General features: G+C 44.1%; 2 protein-coding genes across 5 annotated transcripts in view; one reads left to right on the forward strand and one right to left on the reverse strand.

Moving 5' to 3' along the window:
* The window catches only part of LOC139047701 (hydroxyacyl-thioester dehydratase type 2, mitochondrial-like), a 48812-nt gene that overhangs the window by 8998 nt on the left and 12829 nt on the right, over window positions 1-26985 (reverse strand). The window contains exon 5 of one of the 2 annotated variants that reach the window (XM_070521639.1): window positions 19769-19909. The exons of the other annotated variant lie outside the window; for it this stretch is intronic. The gene's annotated coding sequence lies outside the window, so the exon portion shown is untranslated. Of the gene's footprint in view, window positions 1-19768; window positions 19910-26985 lie in introns of those variants that run through there. 2 annotated transcript variants of the gene reach the window in all.
* The window catches only part of LOC139047697 (unc-112-related protein-like), a 30194-nt gene continuing 7070 nt past the window's right edge, over window positions 3862-26985 (forward strand). Inside the window, exons 1-8 of one of the 3 annotated variants that reach the window (XM_070521631.1) lie at window positions 3862-4262; window positions 11545-11703; window positions 19752-19985; window positions 20640-20833; window positions 21835-22034; window positions 24516-24726; window positions 25963-26135; window positions 26806-26936. In XM_070521631.1, the coding sequence (XP_070377732.1) occupies window positions 11565-11703; window positions 19752-19985; window positions 20640-20833; window positions 21835-22034; window positions 24516-24726; window positions 25963-26135; window positions 26806-26936 (1282 nt within the window). In that variant the 5' untranslated portion in view covers window positions 3862-4262; window positions 11545-11564. Of the gene's footprint in view, window positions 4263-4394; window positions 4566-4590; window positions 4969-11544; window positions 11704-19751; window positions 19986-20639; window positions 20834-21834; window positions 22035-24515; window positions 24727-25962; window positions 26136-26805; window positions 26937-26985 lie in introns of those variants that run through there. The other 2 variants (XM_070521632.1, XM_070521630.1) reach the window with 2 other exon arrangements.

Below are 26985 nucleotides of genomic sequence, written 5' to 3' on the forward strand. Positions count from 1 at the left end.
AGTCTTTCTATAATGCTCACATATATCTCGGTACTCACTTCACTTATTCGGGAAGCGAAGAACTTTCGTATTTGTAGATCTGCACAAAGTCAGTGGAACATTTTTTTAAATTTCTAACTAGCATGAATAGATGTAATTTACCTTACTGTTTGTACCGAGACTTCTGTAAGAAACACATTGCTTTTTTAAAACACATTTGCTGGTGTAACTGTCTTGTTAATTTTCTTGCATCTTTATTATGATTTCGTTTAGTTAGTTTTGTGTGTGAGAAACTTGTGCATTCAAGTTCTGGGTTCTGTAATAATTGTCTCTCCGTGTGGCCATTCCTTGAGCAGACGACCTTTTTTGGAGCCATATTTTTGCCTCCAGATAACTGATTGAATAGCTTTTGGCATGTCCTCATTCATGTTTATTTAACCATGCCACATCACAGTAAATCTGCTGCATGATGCATGAACAAAGCTTTAAAACTGCCATTGTTCAAGTGTGCCAATGGTTATGTAGTGAAACAGTATTTATTTATGTACAGCAGTTTTTTTTTTCTTTTTTCAGTGGTGTGCATATGTAACTAATGTATTTCTCCACTTGCATTGAATGTAGATGTAGTGCAGATGACTGTCAACAATTCAGACTCACATAATTGTTTGTTCTGGTAAAAGGTAAGGACAGTGGTGTCAAACACAAGGAGCAAAACTGAAAACATTTAAGCTCCTGCACGAGAGCATCGTTGATGGTGAAAATAAGCTTGCAAGCACTTTGTCTCTAAACAAAACTGCTTAACAGGTTGGCCATACACATGATGAAGGCCGATGAAGACCAAGGTGTTCTAAACAAGGTAGAAATAAAAGCAGTGATGCTAAGCACGAGGAATAAAACTAAGATGAGGTTTGGGCTGCCTCATGGGAGCCTTGTTTGCAATGAAATTAGCTCTATGAGCAATTCGGCCTATAATTTGTAATTCTACTTAACTGTAAGAAACATCCAAGATTTAGCAGGCTTGCTATGCTTTCGATGCATCTTAATGTTGCTTAGCACTTAAGTGAGTCACACCATTTCGTTTCCATGGACATAGCAGCAGAAAATAATGCAGTTTTTGCAGCTGAAAGTGGCTGAAAAAAGGCAAGAACACTCCTCAGGCACCAGAAAATACAAATGCGGCCTCCGTATCAAATTTTGTGTAGGCAAAACAATCAACAATATGCGACTCGTTCTAAAACATGCAGTGTTGATGAACGACGAACCTTGGTCTTTGGTTACTTTGGGTGGTACCCAGGTTTATTTCAGCTTCTGCATAACAAGGTGTAACAAATATGCTTTGCGTTTTTATGGAATCACAGCTTTGCCTTGTGTTATATTACTGCCAGAATGTCCAAGCTTGTGGTAATTGAAACAAGAACATCAATGCTCCAACGAGCTTGAAGTGATGTATGTCATCTGTATTGGTCACTACTGCCATTCACAAGCGATGTGGTTGCTGATAACTTTTGCCACGCTGTTGACTTTGTGTTGTGTTTATTATCTTATGTTATCAAAACTTCTTTGTTTTGTTTTCTTTGTCTACATTGTCCCGTATCCTTGGTGGATCGTTACTGACACACCATCTGTGAACACTGTCTCTTGCGGACCTCTTTTGAGAGAATGCGAGATGCGATGACGGGTTAGCACACACAAAGTGATAAACACGCTGAACCATTCCAACACACAAAAACAAAAGCAGCTCATGATTTATTTATTTTGAATGCATGCCATTCATTCAATAATTTTGAAAATTCTGCTACTGTTGGGTGCCTCACAATGTAAATTTCTTGTTTTTGTTGGTTGTACAAGTCATTGTGTTGCTTATACTTCAAGCAGCATTGTTCTTTGATTATAGTGGTGAACATTATGTGAAGAGCTTTGTCTACTGCCCCCATTTAAGAAGCACACCTTTTAAAATAACATGTACAGTCATGAGCAAAAGCTTGGAGACAAATGCTGCAGCAAAAAAAGATTTTTTTTAAAGCCTACGTGTGCATGTTTGACCAGTGCCATGCATTGAAGCAATGCCATGTTGTGGAGCTGTGCTCGAAGAAATTTTAACTTCTTGCCGATGCCACGGTCTCCATTCATTGGCTCGCAAGTGCATTAATTTTTCCCAGCGTGGTATTTCGTTTCTGCAAAATGTTTGCCTAATTAAAGAAGTGTTCGGTGGCTTAGGCACCTTCTTTTTAATAAATGTTGCTTTTTTTGTTTTTGCAGTGTAAGCCCACATATAACACTTATCAAATTTCTGACACATGCATTTTGGTTACTTTTGACAGGGTGACATCCGCTTCAAAATAATGTGAATTTTGACACTTTATTTGTGGAACAAAACCAGGTTTTACTATCAGTATTGTCATTTATGTGTATTTTACTATTTTACTTATTTTGGCCATGTGTATTCGTTTGACTGGCTCAAAAATGTGTTTAGCCTTAATATTGGTGTATATATTTTACATTAGTTTAAAGAAACCTGTTAATCATCCTCTGCCATATACTAGCTCACATTACAAGGGCACAAGCCTACCTCTTTTATCATTCCAACTTTCGTGTTCCCGTCATTTATTGTGTTGAAATAGCTTTCATTTCTCTTTCACCATATTGATTCTAGTCATCCATTTGTGTCGTCTTGGCAGCAGTGTTGTAATTTAGCAGCTTTAGCAAGAATAGTAACAACTTCTTTAGCACACAAAAAAGAACACATGACTGAAAGGAACGACGTGGACATAGTGCGTCGTTCCTTTCAGTCGTGTGTTATTTTTTGTAAGTGCACTCAACAAGTTGGTTGTTACTATAGGTTACCAACGTGCCCAAGCATACGCTCTGTGAAGCGTTAGCAGCTTTCGTACTCTTTTATTTGCACCTTTATTTCTGGCACACTGCTGATCCAACATTTCATTTTGCACAACCGAAATAACCTTACATTATCTTTTATAATACACTTTTGCAATGTCTCGCCGCAAGTTGTATATGGTACGCGTGCTGTTCTGTGGAAGTTTTTATTTTGGCTCGGACCGTGCTGCTTAAATGCACACTCGCCAAAGTATTCTGTAAAACGTCATCATTTCGGCTTGCTCGGTACTGCAATGTTTCTCTTGAGCGCATTTTCGACATTACAGCTAAGGTTTTGAAGAACTCAGCGCCGTTGCCATAAATGCTTGTGTGCCTGTTATAAGTTCGAAACAAGCACGGTGGATCTGTTTTGTGTAAACTGTGTACACGTGGGTTTGAGAAATAAAACGTTTCCAAGCCAGGCCCCGAACGGCGAGTTTATGACTCACGTGATTGCGCGATCGGACGCCTTGCATTTTGTGGGCGTGGTCTCCTCACGAAGTGATCGTTAACTGTGCAACCGTTCAATGTCCCGGCTATTTACAACACACGCGTACACCTTAACTTCAAAGTGATAAACTTCAGCGTTCAGCGAACTCAAAAGATTCGTGAATGCCTCAGTCGTCGACTTACTACAGCCTCTCCGTTCGAGCAAACATCGAACGGGCGCTGTTTTGTATGACCTCACAGACAGAACGCTTGCCACGTTATTTGTAGCTGAGCTGGAAAACGGTTTGTTTCAAAACATTTAGCAATGCCAAGGAAACCGCGAAGTATCCACACAGGCAATGGAAATGACAGAACCAGGCGTCGCAGCAGCGGACAGTAGCATCAGCGAATATTTTCACGTTGATTTTACGATTTTATTCTTCACCCAGCGTCTTCGCCATTTCCAACCAATCGGCGTACGCACTGAAGTGCACGACTTGATACGACGCTCCGTGACGTCACGCCTATTGCCCATATAAGGAAGGACCATGGCTCCTCCCTTCACCAGTTTCCTTTTGGTAAATTTTTCTTTACGCGGCGGATTTTTTTTTCGTTTCTGCTTAGTGTCCGCGCCCTTTTTTTTTGTTGTTGTTGGTTACTCGCTGTCGTCGTCCGTCGGCGCAGCGTCAGATCCTCGGCACGCGCGACAAAAATAAAGAAAAAAAGTTTCTTTCCGCACTTTCAGTTTGCGCGAAGGCCCAGCCAGTGAAGTGAGCTAAGTTGGTGACTACGCGCGGCCGTATCATCGCTGCAAGGGTATGCGGCCGTCGTAGGTCGTCGAGTGCGCCCGAGGGAAACATCGTGCTCGTTCGTCGAAAAACTGGGGGCCCTCAGCAAAGTCAACTGGGAACGACCGTCTCCGAACGCCCGACGACGTTGAATGTGTTCGTCGAGGTAACAGAACTCTCGTCCGACTTGTGGTAAGTCCACCCTCCTCAAAATGTTGAGGCTCGTGAACTCCTAGGAGAATCTCGATCGGCTGTCTGCAGCTGTCGTTACGTGTTTTTTTTAAACGACGTTGCTACGGTACGACACGATCGGCGCTGAACGAATTCGGTCTCTGCGGAGCGACAAGCACGGCTGCGTTCGGGCGATGGCGCGGTGAGGCCGTGCGCTTCTCTACTGGCACCGCGCTGAGCGCCACCCGATTTTATTTGGGACGCCTTGGCGAGGAACCAAGAAAGCGGCGCCGGGAGCTTCCCACGTCGCTCCTACGTCGAAAGGTTCGTGGGTTACACTTTTGGTCATGCCTGGCGCCGGCGTGGTCCAACCAACCTCCTTCACTTCGCTCCCCGACGACCTGCGCTCGGCTGCTTGCGTTGGGGCGTTCTCGAGCCCACGTAGTAGCTCGCGCTCGCTTCAGTCAGGTCACCGGCGCAGAGGCCGATTGAACGAGTATCATGCAGTTTGTTTCGGCGTGTGGCGCATAGTGCAAGCCGCGGCTTGCCGTGTTCGTGATCCCTCCAGCGAGCAGTAAAAAGAAAGCCGCGCGCGAGCGAAAGAACAGGCGGGCGTCGTGAGCTGCACGGTACCGAGCGAACATGGCGGCCGACGTAAGTGCGTTCTCCACGGCCACGGCGAGCAAGCTGCCGGTGCTAGCGGCCGACCCTGCATGGCCGCGCTACGGTGAGTAACCGGATAGCGCCGTTGTGGTCTCTCCGTGACTAAAAGGTCCGCCAGGAAAACACAGCGGTGACACGGTTACATTGAATGATCATTCGAGCGGCGCGACGTGACGGTATACGTCTTGCTTGTGCCTGGTCTCATGGTGTTGATGTGACGTTTCGAACGAGCACGAGCAGAAGGATTTTCGGCAGATGACGTGCAATCGACTCATTGAAGCCGATAAGGCCCCAGCGCATGTCATATATATAGTCGTGAGTCATCCCCAATGACCTCTGAATGTTTACCCGAAGGTTTGCACCGAGGCGTGCATCACAAAGTTCGATCACACGGAGAGGCGTGTCACGGCTTGTATATTACGTTATTATAGATTGTGGAAAGACTTTCACGATTTAGCATGTGCTGTCGCGGTAGGCATGAAATTACCTGGCTTGTTCGGCTGTTGAACAACTTGTGTATGTCAATTGCTGTGTTTGTGTGGTTTATGATAACATGTGCCCCTAATCCCAGTAGCAACCTCTCAACTCTAGCTGCGCGTGTTTTACTAGCAGGTGTCGGCTTTTCGCTTTATTTATTCATTTATTTTGCATTCGAGCCTTGTGGAAGCCCGCCTTCTGAAGACGCGCAAGGCCAACAGCTGTTTGATATATGAGCTTGTGTGAAGGCTGTAGCCGAGAAGGCATTTTCATATGGAAATGTTATCTTGCGCGCCATTAATTCCCGTGTCACAGAGACGAGTTATGCCACTACTAATGCATGGTTTAATGCTAGTATGACGCGATATTCGTGCGTAATGGAGAGTTGGATATCGGATGGCGCCTTCTTTCCGCTGAAGCATCTTTATTTGGCGCCGAAGATTTCTCGCCACGTTTTCAACGCATGCGATGAGCTCCTCCGGATACGGACTACCTCAAGCTTTCGTCCTTCCTGGCGCGTCGGAGCGGTTGCACGCAACCATGCAACAGGTCGATCGGGGACCGGATTCCGGAAGCAGAAGTAGCAGAAGCGCTCGATGCTGGCATCGTCTGCTCCTGGCTTACGCAACTGTCGCACCGTGCATGGGGTTCTGCAAGTTGAAGCTGCACCCGGCTAATGAATATCACCTTGAGGCCACGTCTAGAGAAACGAGTTCCGCAGAATCGCCGCCGAGAGTAATTGTCGCCGGACCGTGCAAGTTGGGCGTCGGTTTTAACATGAACCAGCTGTTGTGGGAAAATGCTTCCGCCGTGACACGAGGGCAGCAAACGATGAAGCTGCTTAACTGCCAACTTTTGGAGCCATGTACTGTCTGGTTTTGCTTCAGCATTTTTGTTTCTCTTTCTCAGTTGTCTGGCAGCCAAGAGTGGCAGAAAATTCTCCATGTTTTTCAACCGCCCCGTTTTTCTTGAGTTGCAGGCTGGCAAATCTCCCTCTGTAGTCATTAAGAGCGAAGTAATGATGTGTTTCTGGGTTGGTATACATTAATCTATCCGATGTAGCCGTTACTATGACGTCATTGATCAACGACACGAACGTAGAATCCGAAAGTAACACCGAAACCCGCCGAGCATACGAAATCCGATACAGTAGAGCAGACGACGCTGCGACAGGATGAGCGCGTTCTTTGGATAATGTTTCGAAACGAAAATAAGTCTCGCCTGTCACGAATAAAGAAAGGGGGAAAAACGAAAAAGTATCGTCGCTTCCACTATGAAATCGTAAAGAACACGCGCCAACAAAATCAGGGATGAAAGCAATGGAGTCACATTGCAACTTCGCGTGCTTTGATAGCGGTCCCAAGGCTTGCAGCAGTAAAAGCAACGCATTTCCTCCCTACATGGCAAAAACATCCCCCGCAATCGAGCGCTATTGGCGGCGATCTTTTAAACTAACCGCCGATTATTACATGTTTTCGTATTGTCACTTCATTCCTGGCGATCGCATGATTTTCGTGTCGTTAACATGAAACTACGTACGCACACCGCGCGCGCATCCACTGTGGTAGCAGCGTTTATCGGTTTGCGCTTCAGTAGCAGACATGTTCGTCCTGTGTACAGTGTTATAGAACACTGTAGTCCTGTGCAAAATGCACCATTCAGCACTCCTGCAACAAGCTGCTATTTCAGCTGGCGTTGCTCGTCCCGCGAGCAGCATCCCTTTGCAAATAGCGTTCCACCGCGGAAGCCACCGGCCTTCCAAGACAGTTCCATCTCGAAGCGAGCGGCAGTCGTCGAGGCCTCTCATCTCGCTACGATACAGCGGCCGCTCTTTCTTCCAACTCATTTCCGCGAGCGAATTGTGTGGCCGGGGGGGTGCGGCCTCTCGTGTTTGCGATGTGCGTGGGGCATTGATCCGGGCTCTCTCAGTCGGCCTTGCTCGCGGTCGACCCAAGGAGCATTCGCATGCAGCCGCACAGCGAAGCGAGCGTAGGGGTAGGTCTGCTGGCGCGTGTTTAAGCGTAGGTGCGGCGCGCTTGCGAGACGCGCACGGGCGCCGAGGCTCGCGCGTGCAGATGTAGATGCGAGGCCGGTACGACATGTCTCCCGAGCTGCCCACGCGTAGAACGTGTAGTAGAAGCGGCGTGTGCCCACTACACGCCGTGACGTCACGCTGGAACGCCAGAGGGATCCGTGAATGGCGCGGTGGTAGAGCGGCGTAGGTGTGGAAGAGGCAAAGCTTGCGAGAGAAAAAAATGTAGAAGCGGCCTGCGTAACTTGAACAGGAGGGAATGATTTTCCAAAGTGGTGAAGACAAATTTTGCACAATTCCAACAAACTGCTGGAGCCGGAAACATGCCTTAATTAGTTGCCCAGTTGGAAAGAGAGTTAAAAAAGGGGGGGGGGGGGGGGGCATAAGAGCGTCGGTGAGCAAGATTGCCTGCAGTACCAAGTGAATCTATGTTTGGGACAGCTTTGGCTGTTAAGCAGGTAAAAAGCTAGGTAATTTGCCAGGAGTGGCACCTCCCTTCATGCAAAAACTATCACGCAGTGCATACATAATTTAGTGAAGTTTCTACTATATACACCGCACAAAATGCTGCCAAGAGTGGCCTTGCAAACTCACTTGCAAAAGCAAAACTTGGCAGCTCTGTGAGAGACTACAGCAAGGCTCCACTTGTCTAGTCACTTGCATGCGGATGTCAGTTCAGACATTCTGGAGAAGAAAATGCTGAAACTATGATGCATTTGTGCTGTCTGACTCATCTTGGACACGTACAGGCTTTAACTGCTCCTCCCATGCATGCTTTCTCTAAACTTTCCTTTACTAGCAGAATAAACAATTTCTCACTAGTTTGATCTGAGAAGCTTGCAGAAGTTTGGCAATGAAACATTATGCAGTTGGTTGTGACACAGCAGCTTTGAACATTGCTGTAGCAAATCCTTCAAAATATTTGTGCACAAAAGTTAGAGACATCACTGCTTTCATGGTCAGGAATAGTGAACTAGTGGTGTCAAAGGAATTCGAGTGTTTATTTATTTATTTAAAAATACCTTACAGGCCGCATGGGGGCATTGTGTAAGGGGGGTTACAGAGTAAGCAGCCTTTTTATGTGGTACACAAAAGATACACCTCAATACAGGCCTCATCAACAATACTACCAAGAATAAAACATGAAACAGGAACAACTGAAGTAATGAAAGGCCACAAAGGTACACTTAAGGAAATAATATGAGTAAAATGTAACGTAAGGCATTAATACTAGAAAGTAAAATACACAAGAGATGAACATATCAGGGAGTACAATTCTTGAAGTGATATTCAGGGAAAAAGACGCAAAAAAGCAATAATATATATACAGGACATACAAGTGAACACACGACGCAGCATAAAATAGCAATTCACAAGAGCGAGATAGCAATGCATAAAAAATATATATATATATATATATATATATATCACAGGATGTTCGAAGCAGACTGCAAAGTGTACGAAAAAAGATAGTGATTTGTAAGTGCTATTATGAAAAATGCTCGTGTAGGAGATGACGAAATTTTTCTTGATCTGACTCGGAAGCAATGTGCTCAGGCAGATTGTTCCACAAGCGAATGGCCATAGGGAGTGCGGAAAAGTTAAAAGCATGTGTCGTACCGTACATGCGCGCAAAACTTAAGTGGTTATTTAATCGACGAGACGTGTTCGAGACGGTCTGGATATGTAGTGTGGATTGTGTGGCATTATAAACATATTTGTGAAACAAGGATAACAGAGCGATATTACGGCGAAGAACTAAAGGCTGTATGGAATGATCGAGTTTCATTTGCGTTACGCTGGAGTGATGGCTATAATTACATGAAATGAAACGAGCAGCTCGGTTTTGGACTGATTCAAGCATGTCGATTAAGTATGTAGGATGTGGGGACCAAATGGATGATGCATACTCGAGCTGTGGACGAACAAATGTCTGATAGGACAATTTGCCTATCATTGTTAAGCCGGCCTTTGGAAGCTTGATAAGTGTATTTATCAGTCACTTGCAGTACACTTTCAATGTGGAGAACACCACAGGCAGCGAGACAAGAGATACACAAACAATAGGCACACTGCCAGCAGTGTAAATATTGCTGATGAGACAAGGGTCCTATCCTGTTTGTACAGCTATTGTCCCATTGTCTGCAGTTTGCCATGTTGAAGAAAAATTCCGCTAGCTCAACCTAAAACTTAGGTCTGCAATATGCAAAGGTAGAAATAACATATTGTAGGTAGGGGTAATGAAGCAGAGGTGGTGGCATTAAACTACAATGAAAAAGAGGCTATTGGAAATAGAAAATGATGTTGCATTGCTCTGGTACATGTTCACAAATATATTTACAGCAAGCACTTATTACAAATTATATGTCACATGCACCTAGGTTGTGTTTCTTACTAGACATGCAAGCGCTATGTTTAAAACAGATTTCCTGCAAAATCATGAAAGTGCATGTTTAACTGCAACATCTGAATGCACTAATTTGTACAGGACCTATGGCTTTTCTGCCACAAAGCTACATTGCAAAAGTGTAGCGCTGACAGAAAGTCATGTGGTCCTTCACAGAACACATAAAGTTGCTATAATTTTACACTGCTGAAATTCATTGTGAACAACACGTGACTGCAGTTGAAAAAGGTTGGATTCTTATTCAATGGAATATTTCCAATTTATTGCCAGTTTATATGTTCAGCAAAACATATGTCACAAAATTTAAGGGCATTACCTTTTTAACTTCATCTTAAATGGTAGCCTGCGGAGTGTGCTTTATAGAACGTTCTGTCCTACACTGATTAGTTATCGCTTTATAGGTATCAATGTATTATTTTCATACTGAGGCTGCTGTTTTGTAATCACTAACATTTTCTGGTATTGTGTGAGAGAGCTTTTTAGACAATGAGCACTGCCTCTATTCCCATGAGCAAATATAGATAGGAATTGAACTTATCTGCTGTGGTCTTTTCAGTCTACCACAATGGAAAGAAAAATGTGCAGTATTGCAGAAACACCTGCATTGTGATATATTGGTGTGCAACTGGTGTAGTTGCACAGCCAGCACCTAATCTCCTCACGGGGGCAGATAGCACCACAGTTCTAATTACTTACCCAACTTGATACACTTGGTCACAGATGTTGCAGTCCCCTATCTGAGTATATCCCATAACTTTGAATGCCTACATGTAACACTGACGCGGGCAGAGCAGATATTACGATTAACATTGGCACATTTTACATTTGTGCCTAGATGTATCCTGTCTTTTATGTGCAAAGAGTATGTCAAGCTGGACTGGTACGTGATGCTTTTTGAATTCTTGGAATTTGTCCTGATCAGCTAAAAAATTGACGCCTGAAAGGCCTAACCCTTACACCTCCCAGTTTTTAACATTCCTCCACGGACACTCCAGCTCAACTCCTTGGAGTGGATGATGATTCCTGTCTTGCAGAGATGCATGATTAACACTCCTCCACTCCCGTATGAACGAAAGAACTTGAAATATGCCAGATCAGGAAATTGTAACTTGGAAATGGCTGAGGTGCAAAACTAGAGCACAGTGGCTGCATCAGTTGAAGGTGGTGGTGTGCTCTGCTTATGGGCACAGATAGTGCTGTGTGCCACTACTGGAGTTGAAGTGGTTCATCGAGTTGAGAATTGTATGACTATGGCTGTAACTTGGTATCTCTGCACTTAAGGCTGTGGCCGCGACATCATTGCATGAGATCAGGTTTTATGTCTTTCCTGTGGGTTTGGATCCCTCCTTTTCAGGAGAATCCCTGAAAGACTGTAATCTTGATGTTCATTTTTAAGTTTGGCAGAATGGTTAATTCTTTAATTGACATTCAACTAGTACAAGCCAGCTATTGCAACAGTCTGTGACTTATCACAGAAAGCTGCTTTAAGAAGTGCTGTTGCATTGCATTCTGGCATACTGAACTTCTGTTTCGAACTTCTTCCTGCTGAACGGAACTTTTTTACCACATTCAAAGTTTAATCTTCAAGTCTGGTGTGACAGTTTCTTTGTTTAGTCTACCTTAAGTATTGAAGTAATCTTCGGAACACTATCATTCTTCTACTTTGCCTCGTGACTTGCTGAATGCGAGCAGCATTCATAATTTTATACCTTGTTTCCACGCAGTGTACCCACAACTGAACAACATGATAGCTGACGGGGTGAAAGTGGACGGCAGCTGGGAGCTGTGCATCCACGTCACCGACCTCAAGCTTGACCGCAAGCTGCGAGTCAAGGGAGACATGCACATTGGTGGCGTCATGCTTCAGCTCGTCGAATCGCTCAGTGAGTTGTTGTTGTTCAAAAAAATTTCCTCAGCTCCTGTTGTCGGCATGTTTTTCTTCTTTTGTTGCATCTTTGATCATCCAATAATCTTAGTACAGCATTGTAGGGCACTCACAGTGAGGCGCGACAATGTTTGGTCGCATAAGATCTGCTTCAGCATGTGCCACAAGCAGCAAAGTACGCAAGAATAATTTAAGCTGTCTAATAACAAAGAAAGAAAAAAGAAAACACAATATTGTGAAAATTTTAGCCTATTGCGAGTCCTTTCACGGACTGGAGCATTTAGATTCTCAGACAGATAATGGAAACAAAAAGTGCCATCCCTGTCATCGACGTTGGTCAGTTTTTGCTCGCAGAGTCGACCATCTCCCAATATATGCGCATGGACATGTAGTGTACATAATGCATTTTTAGTCCAAATGAGGCAGGTTCCTTGGATGAAATGTTCCACTTGTTTTGGGCTAGCTTAGCACAAGCTGTGCACCTTACTTCGGCCTGTTTTAGAGGGGCCACCCATTTGTTGGCCTGAATTCATCAGGTCGCCCTGTCTTTTAGACGTGCAGTAACTAGATATTGAAAAAAAAAATTTTTTTCAATGTTTCTACTGCTTACGAAAGCCTTTAGTGCCATGGTATGTTAATGCTCATACATTTTTGTGTATGCATTAGCAGCTTCTCTGTTTCCCCTTGAATAAAAGATCTAAGTCGCACTGTCCCCCCACACTACTTCCACTACCTCGCCTGCTGCCTACCGGCACCTAAAGTAACCTCTCACACCACAGCCTATTTTGAGTAGAAGGAGGGGTTGCGTCTGGAAGGATGAACCAGGGGACCTCTTCCCCCCCCCGTTTTGGTTGTGCTGCAGCTGTTGCTTTCTATTGGCACAGGCAGCCAGGCAGTGACAAGGTTTCCAAGTTGCCACGTGGTCATATCTGCAAGTCCTTGCAACCTATTTCTTTTGTCCTCTTGCCGCTAAGCTGTAGGGATCATAGATGGTTACCACACGCTTATCGAAAAATGCTTAATAAAGGTGAAAGCTGTAGAAACCTAAAACTTTTGTGCAGCTTTTTCACGACAGGTAGGTGTAAACAATGTACTGCCTGCTAATAGTGTAATTTGAGCAGTTATTAGGTACATGATTTTAGAGGTTAGGCATACAATACGCCAACACAAATGTAATGAAACTGACAACACAAAATTCTAACCTAAGCTTTCATATTGTGAATTCTCACCTATTCGCTCAGCTTTCTGTCGTTCTAAGTGATTGGGTAGCTCTGCACAGTTGACAAAGTGAGCTGGTTTTAGACAGGGAAAACAACATGAGGCAGTTAGGCTTATTTATTTGGCTCTTTTCACAATCTACTAAGCACTCTATTACTACCGTTCTGTTTGCTGTGAAAATGTGCTTTAATTATTTCACTGGTTGCATGACCATGCAATATCAATGTATATGTAAATGCTGGTCGCAGAACCTGTACGATAAATATTTGTCAATGCTGGCACGTAGGGCTGGCTGTCAAGGACTGCAGTGTTGCGCACACACACAAGTGTCGTATCCCAACGTGTCTCCATTATGTGTGGCGTACGAAGTGTAGTACATACTGAAACATTGCCTCAACCAACTTGCCAGTTTTTTTGCCCTATAATTTGCATCACAATGAAGAAACTCGTATGTGTGATTCTGCATTCAGCAGCTGTTAGAGTGTCCAAATGATTTCAAACTAATATGAGGCAGAGTTTCAGAGTAAACAAGTGGCACAGCTCACAAAAAAAAGAAAAATTGAATATTTCACTCGAGGAATCTCTCTGAAATTCAGCCTCGCATGAATCAAAGGTACTAAGTTTATGCATAATAGGTGAATTGGTAAGAGTACAGAAAAAAAGTGCTTGCTGCCATTGATTACAGGGCTCTTGTCTGAAGCAACAGTGGTGATTGCTTTTCTCTTTTCTAACGCAAGTTACGGACTTAAAGTAATGCTTTATTTATTTAAAAAGGCCTGCATGCCAGCAAGCATAAAGAAGCATGGCAAGCACACATTTAGAATAACAAGAACTGGTAACTGCTACTTGTGCTGTCAAGCTTCTAACGTGAGGGCCTTTCCCATCGGCTACACCGTAAATGTGCTTGCATCAGCAATGCCATACCAGATTTTTTTCAGCGCAAAAGGCATGCACGTAATCCCTAGTGGAGAGACATACCAGCGAACATGACAGAACAATGTGGTAACTGTGCTGTCAGTTTTTCTGTTACCTGTCCCATGACACCGCAATAGACAAAGCTTATGACAGGTTCTTCCGCATTTGGCAGTGGTAACATTTTCCACCGTCAGTTATCTGGGGGTGGGAGAGGAGGACCGAAACACCCGTTCCCTCTCCCCACGAAACAAAGCTAGGGCAGGCAGGTCGACGGCAGCCGCGTGGAAACAGCCATGTCGCACGCTGGCACTGCAGCAGTCTCTAAACAAAAAACAAAAAAAAGCTGGTGTGAATTAAGGCAACTAGGGCGACGTTGCCTCTGGCATGGGTCCCAAGCTCTCTCTTACTGGGCATGGATGTAGTTGCTGCATGGAGTGGAAGCCTCGCAACGTCCGCGAAATCCATACCTGCCAACTCTCCAGAATTTTCCAAAGAGTTTACAAGTTTTATGACAGTAAATTTTGTTTGTGAAAAAGCTTTGCCTGTCAGTCCCCGACTGAATCCTTGGAAGTCGTCTGACTGTGACCAAACATCAGAGAGGTACATGCTCTGTGCAAGTTAATTTGCTGCTTTAATTTGCTACTAATTTAATGAGGCAAAATTTGGCAACATTGTGACTTAGAGAGTGTGTTGGTTGTCAGTTTGTGCTGCTGGTGTGCTGCATGTAAAGGTAAAGCATGGCTAATGAAGTGCATATGCGTCCTGCAGAAGTTATGTGCTCAGGGCCAAACTTAGAAGAAAAAAAAATGTCCCCGCTTCAGGTGTTGTGTTCATCAAATTTTTATGACTTTAATGTTCAGAGGTTAACATGCATGAAATCTGTTGCCAGTCTGGCAAAGCAGGCAACACCAGTAAATCGCAAGGTTCTGAATTACTGGTAGTTAAACGTTCACCCAGCAGAGCGCTTCATTATGCAAGTACCATACTCTTTACGGCTGTTTTGCCAAATGGTGCCTTTTCGAAATTTATTGTTTTTTGATGGAATTGTGCGGTTGCAAACTTAACGCACTAAAAAACAGCCAAAGGTGTGACAGCATTATATAGTGTGGTGATGAATTGGAAATACTTTTTGTGCAAGTTCTGAAACAGGCTGTTAGTTGTCATGAATCACTAGCCTAGTTCGCTAGCTTACCTTAAGCAGTGGGAATTCAGTATTCTACCTGTTCAATCTTTCCTGAAAAGATTTTATTTTTTGTTGTGTGCTAGAACACTTAATAAGGCATCTTGGTATGTCCATGAACACCTTTCATTATGACCTGACCTACACGTGTTTCACTTGGCCCTTTTCTCTGCACACCTGTGAAATTACAATTCCTTGGATTACACTAAGCAGTGACTGAAGTACTGCAAAGTTGCATTGTGAAGTTTGCCTTGGCACTTAATGGTCTGAAAACACAATACAATCAATCAAGAGCTTTCGTGGCTTTAATGTCACTTCAGTGGCTGAATCCGTTGAATTTCGGTCGCCTCACTATTTTGGACCACTGCAAGGAAACATACCTGCAGAGCATTCTACAGAGTGAATCAAAATCATGTTAAAGGCACCAAAATGGACGGCACATTGAGAGTTCTTGTTATGCGAGAGCCCCTAGTTTAGCTCTGCCTTGTTAATCATGCTATTCATCTCTTAAATGGACTGTAAATAGAAAAAGTAAGTCGAAATGTAATTAATAATTACCTTTGTACAAAACTGAAAAAGACTCAAAAACCAAAAATAGTTGGTGTTCCTGCACAGTGATCCTGCACAAAAAATGTTCCTGCACCAGCTCACATGTGATGTCGTAGACTTTGGCGGCATCTGCTCATGCCTCTTTAAAATTTTATTGGTCAAGACTGATCTACACTGTATTTGAATAGGATACAAAAGCCAAGCACGTCAACTGACAAGTTTCGAGAAAGTTTACTGCACTGTTAATGGTTGAAATATGAGAAACTTCTTTGAATTCCGTGAAGTCTCAGCATGAAATTACAAAATGAAACTTTGAACTTTCTTTTTTTGTCTGGTAATCGACCTCTTATATTGTACACAATTAAAAGTAATGTTTTGTAAGAATACTTTATCTGTCTGAACTGATTTAATGCTTCTATTTAGTGTCCCTTTAAGAGATTCGGGGTGAAAACAGCGAGGCATCCGCTCTGTGCCATGTGTTCTCCATGTCGTCTGCCAGTGCCAGCCAAGAAGGCCAAGCTGAGCTAGCGAGGCAAGGGTGCTGTCAAAGCAGCAGCAGCAGCTGCAGACATAGAAAGAGGCAGGGTGATCGCTAGGGTCGGGGGAGAGTGCGGAGACCTATTTTTGGAACTTGTCCCCTCCGAGATGGTGCCGGCGGATGGCACGAAGAAAGAAAGAAAAGCTTCCTGCAGAGCGCCGAGGGGAGAAGTGGAAGTGTGAGGTCTTGGAGCTGGTTAGCAGCTGGCAGCAGAGACACAGTCGATTTCGATTCACAAGCAAACAGCAGTGGGCTGACTAGAGTAAGGTGTGTGTGCAGTCTTGCCTTCATACTCCGACCCTGTCCCCTGTTGGTGGTTAAGATAAGGTTAAGGTCGGGAGCTTCCTCTTGTGGTTTGCTCTGCATATAGAACGAGGGCATGAAACACTCATCTAGCGTTAGTCATGCGTTTGGCCAACCGGATGCTTGGTTTGGAGCAGGTTTAGTCACAACTTTGTGGTTGGGAAGGTGTTTCATACTTGATCTTGAGATAGAACTCCACACCGGAGAAAGCAAAGAAAGGCTTTTTTCTCCGTTCTCTTTTTTTTCCTTACATGTAATGTCGGGGACAGAACTGTCCAGAACGCGGCTCCAACAGCTGGAGCAGGGGAAAACTGCATCGCTGTGCCGTCTAGTGATGGTTCGAGATAAAGCTTGCAAGCGTGTACTCGTTGGCTGCTTCACGCGAGTTGCTCTTCGCCCAGGAACCTTCCGCGAGATGCTGCTATTTGGGCGTCAGCTGGGAGCATGACGTGCTTGTGATCCAGTTTATAGGCGCATGCCACATGCGGCGTTATTGGCAGCGTCATTGTTTGTACCACTTTCGCATTCCACAAAACCAATGTTTGATTGTCTGGGCACAGACTGCAAAAAGAGACTCGGTTAGCAACAAGAAAGAAAAAAAGAAAGACGTTGCCATTCGATGCATGCTTGCTTAAGAGGGTATCGTGCCCGCTCGGCAAAGGCCATGACAAGTGCCTTGTCGCCAGCGCTGCAGCACGCGCAGCAGACACGTTGAATCGATGCCGTCATAGCGCCATCTTACACAAGGTTCGTGAGCAAGGAGCAACTCGCGTGAAGGTGCCATCCAGCACATGCTTGCTGGCAAGCTAGGATGCACATGCGCTCATTCTTGATGTCAAACCAGGCAAACCATAACTAGACGGCACAGTGATGCAGTTTTCCCCTGCTCCAGCCGTTGGAGCCGCATTCTGGGCAGTTCTGTCCCCGATAGTACACGTTCTTTCTGCAAGTTGTTTTTTCCATCTTTATTTAAAAATTTCATAACTAAAAAGAACTGTACTGGCTGGTTAGGGTCCTGAAAGAAATTACCATTGAGCAACAAGTGCATTAGGAAAAGCTTTTAATGTGCCATTATGTGTGTTTCTGTCACGTTTGTGTCTTTGTGCACACATAAAGGCTTTCCTCATGACACACAAGCTGGTCCACTTGCAAACCTCATGCATTGGTGTCATGTTCCATGCTCGTTTTTAGCAGTGCAGTTTCTGCATTGAGTTAGCAGTAAAATCACATAGTTTGCATTTAAATATCTTTTTTAGGAGGATAACATGCTCTCTTTCTGTTGCTTGGCACAGCATATTTCTTTATTCCTACGTGATGCTGGGATTCTCGAGGGTTGCTACCTAAAATTGTACTTGGGATCCATGCAAATTATTTTTTTAATTCTTTAATAAATGGTCAGTGCGTTGGACAGTGGGTACCTGTAAACAGTACATCGAGTTAGAAAGATCCTATTCACCAGAATTGCAGTGTCGGTGAGTTAGCTTTTGTTGGCAGAGGCATCATCATCATCAAGAGCGGCAAGATAACACCATTTACTCACAGAGATAAGAAGAGCTTATTGCTGTGCTTGTCACTCAGCCTGGACATGCCGTGAAGTGTTTATGTGGAGGCCCGCACGATATAGAGCAAACAAAGATATGTATGCTGGAAATGGGACGGACTTAAGGGTTGTGCAGAAGCAGAGCACAGCAAATTATCAGTAAATGCTGATACACGTAGATCGCACAAGATGTCCTCTTTGATAAGCATACTGTGAAAACAGTTCCTGGTTGCAACTTCCTCTTTCTAGCTGCCCTTTCAGAAAAGCTGCTAGATGGCACGTTCACCCTGCAACACATCTCCAGAAACAGTTCCGATTCTTGTTGTCCATCGTTGAATGCAACTCTGCAACTCTTGACAGCATGCCAAGGAATGTGTTTATCAAAGACTGAAGTTGTGTTGTTCCAAGTGTAAACACATCAATGAGCAATAAAAATGTGATCTTCGTTTCCTGTGCATGGCTAACCTCATGGTTGGCTAGACTGTGCTGCCTGCAAGCTTTTCAGATGGAAGTGTTTTGCCTTTAGTTGTTTTAAATATGTACATAGTAAACTGTGTGCGCTGTATGATTGGTTGATCACTGGTTCGTTGACTGCAGTAAAATCTAGCCTGGTTTCTACACTTCTTTCTGTCACAAGGCATGGCTTCAAGTCGACATTTTCAGAGGACTTGAGGACAACATGCAGTGTATAGCACATATTAGTGTTCCTGCAAAGGAAAACTAGGAAAACTGCAAAAAAAATATTTCTCTATACCTAGGTTATGTTGGTTTTTTCGATGCACAAAGTTATAATGTGATCTACTGCAATCTTCCTTGTCACAAAATTAAAAGCACTTTTGTGGCGCATTTTGGGAGTTCTCAATGCCACGTGCTTCTCAGTAGTTTCTTTCTTTCTTTCTTTTTTTTAACATGTAGTTTCAAGTTTTGTTAGGACTGAATCCATAGCATTACAATTCTTGCTCTGGCAAGAGCATAGCACCGGCTCAAGTCACTACCGTGGCATGGTGGTTGAATGGACTGCAGAGTGCAAGGGTGTGGGTTGGATTAGCAGCTATCGTAGCTGAATCCTGATAGGGCACTTAACAAACAAAGCTGCCCTGTGCGGTCGAAACTAATCTGAGGACTTCCGTTACAGTGTCACACATAGGTGTAGCAGGTGTCGCCAACACTTCTAGATTTCTGTGTTTATTGCTGTAAAGCGTGCAACTCCTTTCTGCCTGCTGCACTCATCGGACAACGAAATCTGTAGTGTGCACCACAACGTGGTAGATAAATGAGAGAAGTCATGCAAGACATGGCCTCTGATAAGATTACGTGCACGCACACGTGCCTATACACGCACGTGCATACACTGTTTCAAGACCACTCTTTGTTCGCTGTTCAGTGGCATGCACTACGGACTTTGCTCAGTGGCTGCAAAAGTAAACAGAAAATGGGGCCACGTTTTCACAGCACTCTCAAGGCAGAGTTTGAAAACTGACAAAGTATTTTAGTGCCGTTAGGTGTAAGTTTGGCACATTTTAAACAAGTAGGCAAATTAGTGCAGATTTCATTCAAGAAATCCGAGACTTCCACAGGCAAGTGAACTGGCATGAAATTATTTTATAATAAGAATAAAAAAAGGCGGTAAAAATATAAAAAATTAGAAATATTGCAAAAATTATTTATGTGGTGCATGTTGCATTCTAGACCCACAAAATTATTTATTTTTCTTGTTGCCTGCGCAGTTCCATATCTTATGTGTGAAGCCTACAACAGTGATAAATTGTCATGCCTCGTGCTTCCCGTACCTTCTCTATTCAGATGTGCCAACGGACTGGTCAGACCACGCCCTCTGGTGGCCCGAGCAGAACATATGGCTCACGCGGACAAAGTCCACGCTCGACCAATGCGGTGTCATGGCCGACGCCCTGCTGCACTTCACACCCATGCACAAGACGTTGCGCGTCCAGTTCCCCGACCTGCGCATCATGGATGTTCGAACGGATTTCTCCGTCAAGACTTTCTCATCTGTCGTCAAAGTCTGCAAAGAGCTAGGCAGGCACCTTTCTTTCTTTTTTTTCCCTCTTAGCAGGACATAAAAGCATCGACATATGTTTGGTTCAGGCAATGAAGTGTGCTTATTAAGAAGCCAGCATAAGCTAATGAGGATAACCGGTACAAGTGGGACGACAGGTGAAGCAGCCATGCACAACTTAAGATTTGTTCATAGCATACATCCCTTTTCATCCTGTTCATTGCAGTTCTAATGAAGTTCCTAGAAATTTTTGTGCCTTAGACAGATGTGCCATGTAAATTATTTTCCTTTGATTGAAAGGCACTACCTATCTTGCATCTTGTTGCTACGAATCATGTTGTAAATAAAGAAAGGTATTACTACATAAAATACAAAGCTCACAACACACGCAGGGCCAGAAGCTCATCAGTCACCTGGTTTTTAACAGTGTAAGCTTTTACTTATGTGTACATGTACTTTTATACATCTACTTTTAAAGTCCTTGTTAAGCAGGAATGTGCTGAGAAACAGACATCATCAGTCTACAGCCAATAAGCAAATTAACACAGCAACTCACAAGTTGCTTTATGAATTTTGTCAAGAATGGTGCTGTTCATTAAAAAGAGAATATAATTGAACTGGCACAATGCGGTAATGTGAACCTAACTGTGTGTTGCATTTCATGTTTTCTTCAGGCATCCGACACCCCGAGGAGATGTCCTTCTGTCGACCACTGGTGAACGAGCACCTGAAGCGCAACTATCGTGCCGTTGGCTGCAGCCCACGCCAGCGTCCCAAGGAAGGCACTGACAGCATCCAGTTCAATCGTTCAAAAGCCAATGACAGCAACGGCTCACTTGATGGTGCTCTCGGACCGGCCCACAACTCGGTCAGAGGCTTTTCATTATTACTTCCCTTCTTTCAATTAGTATTGGGTAAATCGTTGCTGTCATATTTTCCAGTCTGTTGCCTATGAGTGCATGTACTTAAAGTTTGAAATTTTTACATTAAATTTCCACATTTACTAATCAGACAAGCAAAATGGGCTCTACAGTGATCTTTGATTCATAAATATATTTTCAGCTGACATTAACTGCCAAATTTGTGTCTGTATACCATAGGCAGGAATATTTAATAAATACAGCACATGACAGCTATAAGCTATAGGAAAAATCATGGTAGGTTAGATCATCTCAGCTGTCTCAGGTTATTGTAAAGTTAGATGATGAGGTTTCTCAGGAAATCACCAGGTTAGACCATATCAGCTTTCTTGCTAACGCTGCATGATTTTCCTGTTCAGCTTTTCTAACATTGTTATTTTGCTAATGCACAAGCAGCTGCCAGTTCGACTTCTGAGCTCTGTAAAAATCAAATACCATGGCCACGACAAAACTAAAAACTAGAGCAACATTTTTGTGGGCTCTAGGTCACCTTGTGCATGTCCTAGTAGAGTCACTGTCTAACTGTCATGCAAGGTGAGTCTGATAGGAGGCACATTATTGCATTATTGCTAAAGTGGAACTAAAAGCAATGAAAAAATGGAAGCCTTGTTTGTGTGATGTACGAAATGTTATGAAAATCGACCTCTTTAAAATGGCATATAAAAGCAGTTTAGGTCAAGAAAATAGAATTCTTTCACAGAGCGTTTGCAAAATAGTTGTTACTGGCACTTGTGCTGATGTCTGCTCTTATGTGCTGTCTTGTTTTGTGCGATTTCTACCATAACGTAGAAGAGTTGCTAGTGGTGTCTGTTCCCATGCCATTTCTGCCAAGATGAACCATCTGTTCTTGCCCTTTTCCCACCTGTGCACAGTAGAAAACTAGAGCGCATTTGCTCCGGCATACCCCTCTGCATTTATTCTAATAAAATCTCTCTCTCTCTGTCTGCAGTCGGTGACACACTGGAACACATCGAGCTTCAACAATGGGATTCCGCCGGGCCTGAACGGGAGTTACCTGACTCCCGACAACAGCTTCAGCTCCCAGTATGAACTTCCCCTCGCCCAGAGCCCCAACAAGCCGCCACAGGACATCAAGGCAGCCTTGCTCAGGCCCAAGAGTCTCGTCGAGAGGGCACGCCTCAACGCTGGGTGAGTGACTGAGTCCATTTGCATTCTCATCACTCACTTGCAAGTCTCTGCACGTCACATTCACGAAGTTATTTGATGCTTGCAATTAATTCTTAGTGATACGAGCCCCCCCCCCCCCCCCCCCCCCGTTTGATGTCATTGTCAGCGAAAGGATGACAGCACCTGCTGAAATCTCCTTTTCTTTTTTTCTTTCGTATTCGTGATTGTTGGAGCTAGAAAATAACACTTGGGAGCTTATGTAAATTTAGCGTCAAGTGATGGAAAAAAAGAGTACTATTTTATGCTCAGAAAATAGAAATACTTCATAATCAAGAACATACCTTATGGTAGCATGCTCTCTAGTGACTTGTTTTGCAGCCTTGAAGAGGACAGACTGGCAATGCTTTTTCACAATCTTTTGTATTATTTTTCCTGTTTCTTCCAGTACTCGTAGTAAAATTTAAATTTTTAAATTTAAATCGTAGTAAATTAGTCCTGTAAGTATAGTAAAAATTTTACTAAAACAATGTTAGGTTTTATGTGGTGCTGCTCTATTTTTTTTTTGCTTTTGTTACCTAGTTTGCTTTATGAAATACTTTTATATTCATTTTAAAAACCAGACGTTCTGCTCCAAAAAGTAGTGCCCAGCTTCAGCTGAACTCGCTGCTAGCAAACAGTTTGAGCATGAACGATGTGCCCAATGACCTCTTGGCTTTTCTTTCTCCATTCTCAAAGCACCTTTCTCACATCTTAATTTTTGTGTTCCCTTTTGCTTTTCTTTTTTCTCCTGTGAAAGCAAACACGGGTGTGTGTCCTCTCCAAAGAAACTAAGCGCCAGCTCAAGCTGTCTTCTGTCATTCTTCCCTACTGATTTATGTGCTGCAAATAACGCAAACGACAGCAGTGATGATGGCAGCATGCAGCGTTCTTGCGGCCGCACTTCCGAGTCTTTGGAGAGGGGTCTGGCACACTGGGCAAAGACCACAGGCTGGGCGAGGTTTAAAGATGTCTGAGGGGGGGGGGGGGGGAGTGAAAAAAAGAAGTAAAGGAAAAACCACACGTTTGCCTGCCAACACACAAGCATGGCCCTCTGGAATTGGATCGAGGCCAGCTGGCATGGTTGTTGCAAAAACAAAAGAGCAGAACGGGAGCAACCGGAGAAGAAAAAATTAAAAATGCCGTGACGAGTTCGGGCAGGTTTGCTGTCTTGGCACCTTTTCCCTCTTGCTCCACTTTCTCTTGCTTCTTTAGTGTCGTGACAAAGATATAAGAACAATGTTTAGTTAGCTAATGAGTTCGACCTGTTGGAAACACAGTGTCCAGTAAGAGCCAGAGATTAGCGGAAAAGCAAAGTACATTTCGTGCCTCTTCTTGACAAAAGCGTGCTTGTACCCTCTTCTGGCAGGTCTGCAAAATAAGCAGCGCTGACCTATGCAGGTCAAGGCAACACGCACGCAAGCTTTGCAGGAAGTGAATCATCAGACAACTCCATAGCTCAATCTCTAGAGACGCCTTGTCTATTATGTAAATATATTGGCATTGCCAAGAGCCTGCACTGTAGGATGAAAGCACAAGCCTGCTGAACTTTATTTGAGTATTGCTCCAACCGACTGTGAACTTATTAGCAGTAACAGCAACACTCACCTTATGAATGTAACTACCACAGCAAAATAAGACCTTTCGGGATGAAACACATACCAGAGTGGACACAGGAAAAAAAATGACGAAACACGCCAAAGCTATGACTAACCAACCGGCCCTATGCTCAGTGAGGTATAAGCCAGGATGAAAGTCAAAAGGAAAGCCACCACAGTTTCGACACCCTCAATGCTGCGACTTATTTGATAGTTGAAAGTGTAACTTTTCTTTCTTCGGAGTGATTGGCAATATTCTGGCCAGTTGTCTAACGAGCCGAGCCTAGTGCAGTTCAATGGAGAAGTTGGGCTTGTTGGCGTTCCTTGAAAGGGTCTCTTTCGAGAAAAATGTCCGTCGTATCTGTGCATCTATGCGAGCAACTCGTACATGAAAGACAGGGAAGCTGTATAAGGGAGTGCTCACATCCTTCAAAAGTAGTACAGGTCTGTTTTGCCACTGCCCGAAGTATAACAAAGACTTTATGTACGCTTCACTATATTGAGTGCGATTCCTTCACCATAAATAAGATTTGTACAGAGATCTGCGTCCTGCCTTTAATATCATAAATGGTAAACTGTACTGCACAAGCGCACCCGTACGAACAAATACTAAAATTGATCTTAGCCAGAAGGCCCAGATGCGATACCCAGAAAATGTTTGTCGATTTGGGCCCCTCCTAGCTGACGTGGAGCCGGCGAAATATGGCTGATGGACATTTAATACCGACCGTGCCGCCACATGAAAATTGTTGTGGATTTGCCCAAAAAGCTCTGCCGTAAAAAAAGAAGTTCAAGCTATTGAGAAGGCACTGTTATGTCTTCCCTGCCTGGACTCTCGGAGATGATAGTCCTCGCCTGTTGCGTGCAGGTGGCTGGACTCGTCGCTGTCTCTGATGGAGCAGGACGTGCGGGAGTTTGACCTGCTGCAGCTGCGTTACAAGTTCTACTCATTCTACGACCTGAACCCGCGCAAGGATGCTGTGCGCATCAACCAGATCTACGAGCAGGCACGCTGGGCCCTGCTCACTGAGGAGATCGACTGCACCGAAGAGGAGATGATGCTCTTTGCTGCGCTCCAGGTGGGTGCCGAACTGCCATTAGCTGGCCAACCTTTGTGTCTAAAAAACAACTTGGTGCAGTTTTAACCTTAAGTAGGGCGAAGCATTGACAGGGATAGAAAGTTATTAGAATATTACCATAGACTAAGGCTTGTTTTTTTATGGGCACGGCTGCGCCATTACGTTGGACAGGGTGGCATTTGCTTCCTGCTCGTGAACTCCAGGGTCTCATCGACACTTTGCCTTAGCCATGCCTTGGTGGCGCCAGTGTTGTACTGCAGTGCCCACTACGCACACAGCTAGCATTCCACCACTTCAACTGCCCTCTGGGGCACTGCACTAAGCTCAATGTTTGAAGACGTAACATGAGACAAGCTTTGGGTAGCGAGGAAGCGGGAGGGGTGGGCTGCTTTTAATTACTCCTTACCCTGAATAAAAACATGCAATAAGCACTTCAACAGGCGAGGTGCACTTCGGTTTCGCAATGGGCAACGCAGGCTTTTAGGGTTAGCATTGCAATTGGTATATCAAAGGCCATTCCTCAGCACGAGCTACTTTGACATTCGTGCTTAAAACTCAAGTAAGCTTTTGTGCATTGAACGCAACCTTTGCGAAACAAATAGGTGAATTCCCATTTTTTACAATCTCTGGAACTTATCTCAGGCTTGCAGTGTTTAGATTAGATTCAGATGGGCATATCTTAGGTATATTTCAAATTATTGATATAGAGCTATTTTGATATATCCAGGATTAACTGCAAGACTTCTTTCTGAACACCCGAAATTCAGAAGAAAAAAAAAGTGCAGCTAAATACCAAGCCATAGTTCTAACTGCAGGCCCTGGCATATTCACCACTCGCTTATGCCAACTGCAGTGAGTTCGCTTGTTGCTAAGCAAGGATCTTTTGCTTGATACTACCATTGCTTCTTGACTTGCTGATGGCATTCAGTTGCTAACCACAATGTCACTTGTTTGAATCCTGGCTACAGCGGCAGTGTACCGATGGAATTGGAATGCAAAAGCGCTAGCGTAATGTGCTTTAGGTGCATGTTACGGGTGCATGATACTGGAAGCCCCAAATGGTCGACGTTACATCTCCTGCAGACTGTGTTATGCCCTTGGGACGTTAAGACCCTGCAGCTGTATTGGAATCAATCAACAATCACTTTTTCTTGGAGAAAGTATAGAATGTAGAATTGTCATCAGTGAAAAAATGGAAAGTGGCGCTTGACATAGCTTTCTCGTGTACCCCCCCAGCTCCAAGTGAACCTGCAGGCCAACAGCAGCCAGCCTGACTTCTCACAAGGCGAAGACGACATCGATGCTGCCCTGACTGATCTCCAGGTGACCTTGGAAGGCAGTGCCATCGCGAGCGAGACCTCCAACATCACCCAAGTGCCTGAGCTGCACAGCTATCTGCGATTCCTCAAGTGAGTCACGTCTCTTTCTGCCCACTGACTGGTCCTGCTTATTTTTTTCCCTTTGGTTGACTGAATATATCAATTTTTTGTGTATTCGTGCTAGAAGCTAGAAGTTCTTATGGAATGTCAATTTGCACAAACTGCCAACTTAACGAGGTTCTTGATCCTGTAAATGTCAGATGACTCCAATATTTGCTCTCACATCTATACTAGCACCTTCCTGTATCATAATGGTTACCGTAACATTAAAATTTTTTTGTTCCACTGCTCATATCATGGTCCTTAGCCTTCTTTCAGGTTTCTTTTTTAATGCATTACTTTGGCTTTAGTAACTGCAAGAGCGCCCTGAAACACCTTCAAAGGCTGTAGTACTATTCAATGCTACATGATGCACTTGTACTTATCTACAAATACGATTTCACAATTCCAAATAGAAAGTTGCCTTTTCTGGTACAGCCTCACTCTTCTCCACCCAATTAGTATACTGTTGATTCTTAAAAGCATCAGTTTTGGGCTATTTTGTGTCAGAGAGAGCAAGAGACTTCATCCAGGCCATTATGTTTGCTTATGTCTGTAGTCTCAACTTGCAGCTAACATTCAGCTAACAAATGTTGTACTAGTTGCTTTACAACAATATTTTTATCTTCACGAAAGTTGAATCTGCAACTGTGCTGTGCAGGCCCAAGCGATTCACGTTGAAAGGCTTCAAGCGCATGTTCTTCATCTTCAAGGAGACACGCATGTGCATCTACAAGTCGAGGGAAGAGTACGAAGGCGGAGGAAGCCCCTCGTACGTCATCAACCTCAAAGGTAGGGGGGGGGGCCGCCATATTTGGTTTTGTGCTCTCGCCAAACTTTA

This window comes from Dermacentor albipictus, chromosome 7, assembly GCF_038994185.2.
Source record: "Dermacentor albipictus isolate Rhodes 1998 colony chromosome 7, USDA_Dalb.pri_finalv2, whole genome shotgun sequence".
In the NCBI taxonomy this organism is placed as follows: domain Eukaryota; kingdom Metazoa; phylum Arthropoda; class Arachnida; order Ixodida; family Ixodidae; genus Dermacentor; species Dermacentor albipictus.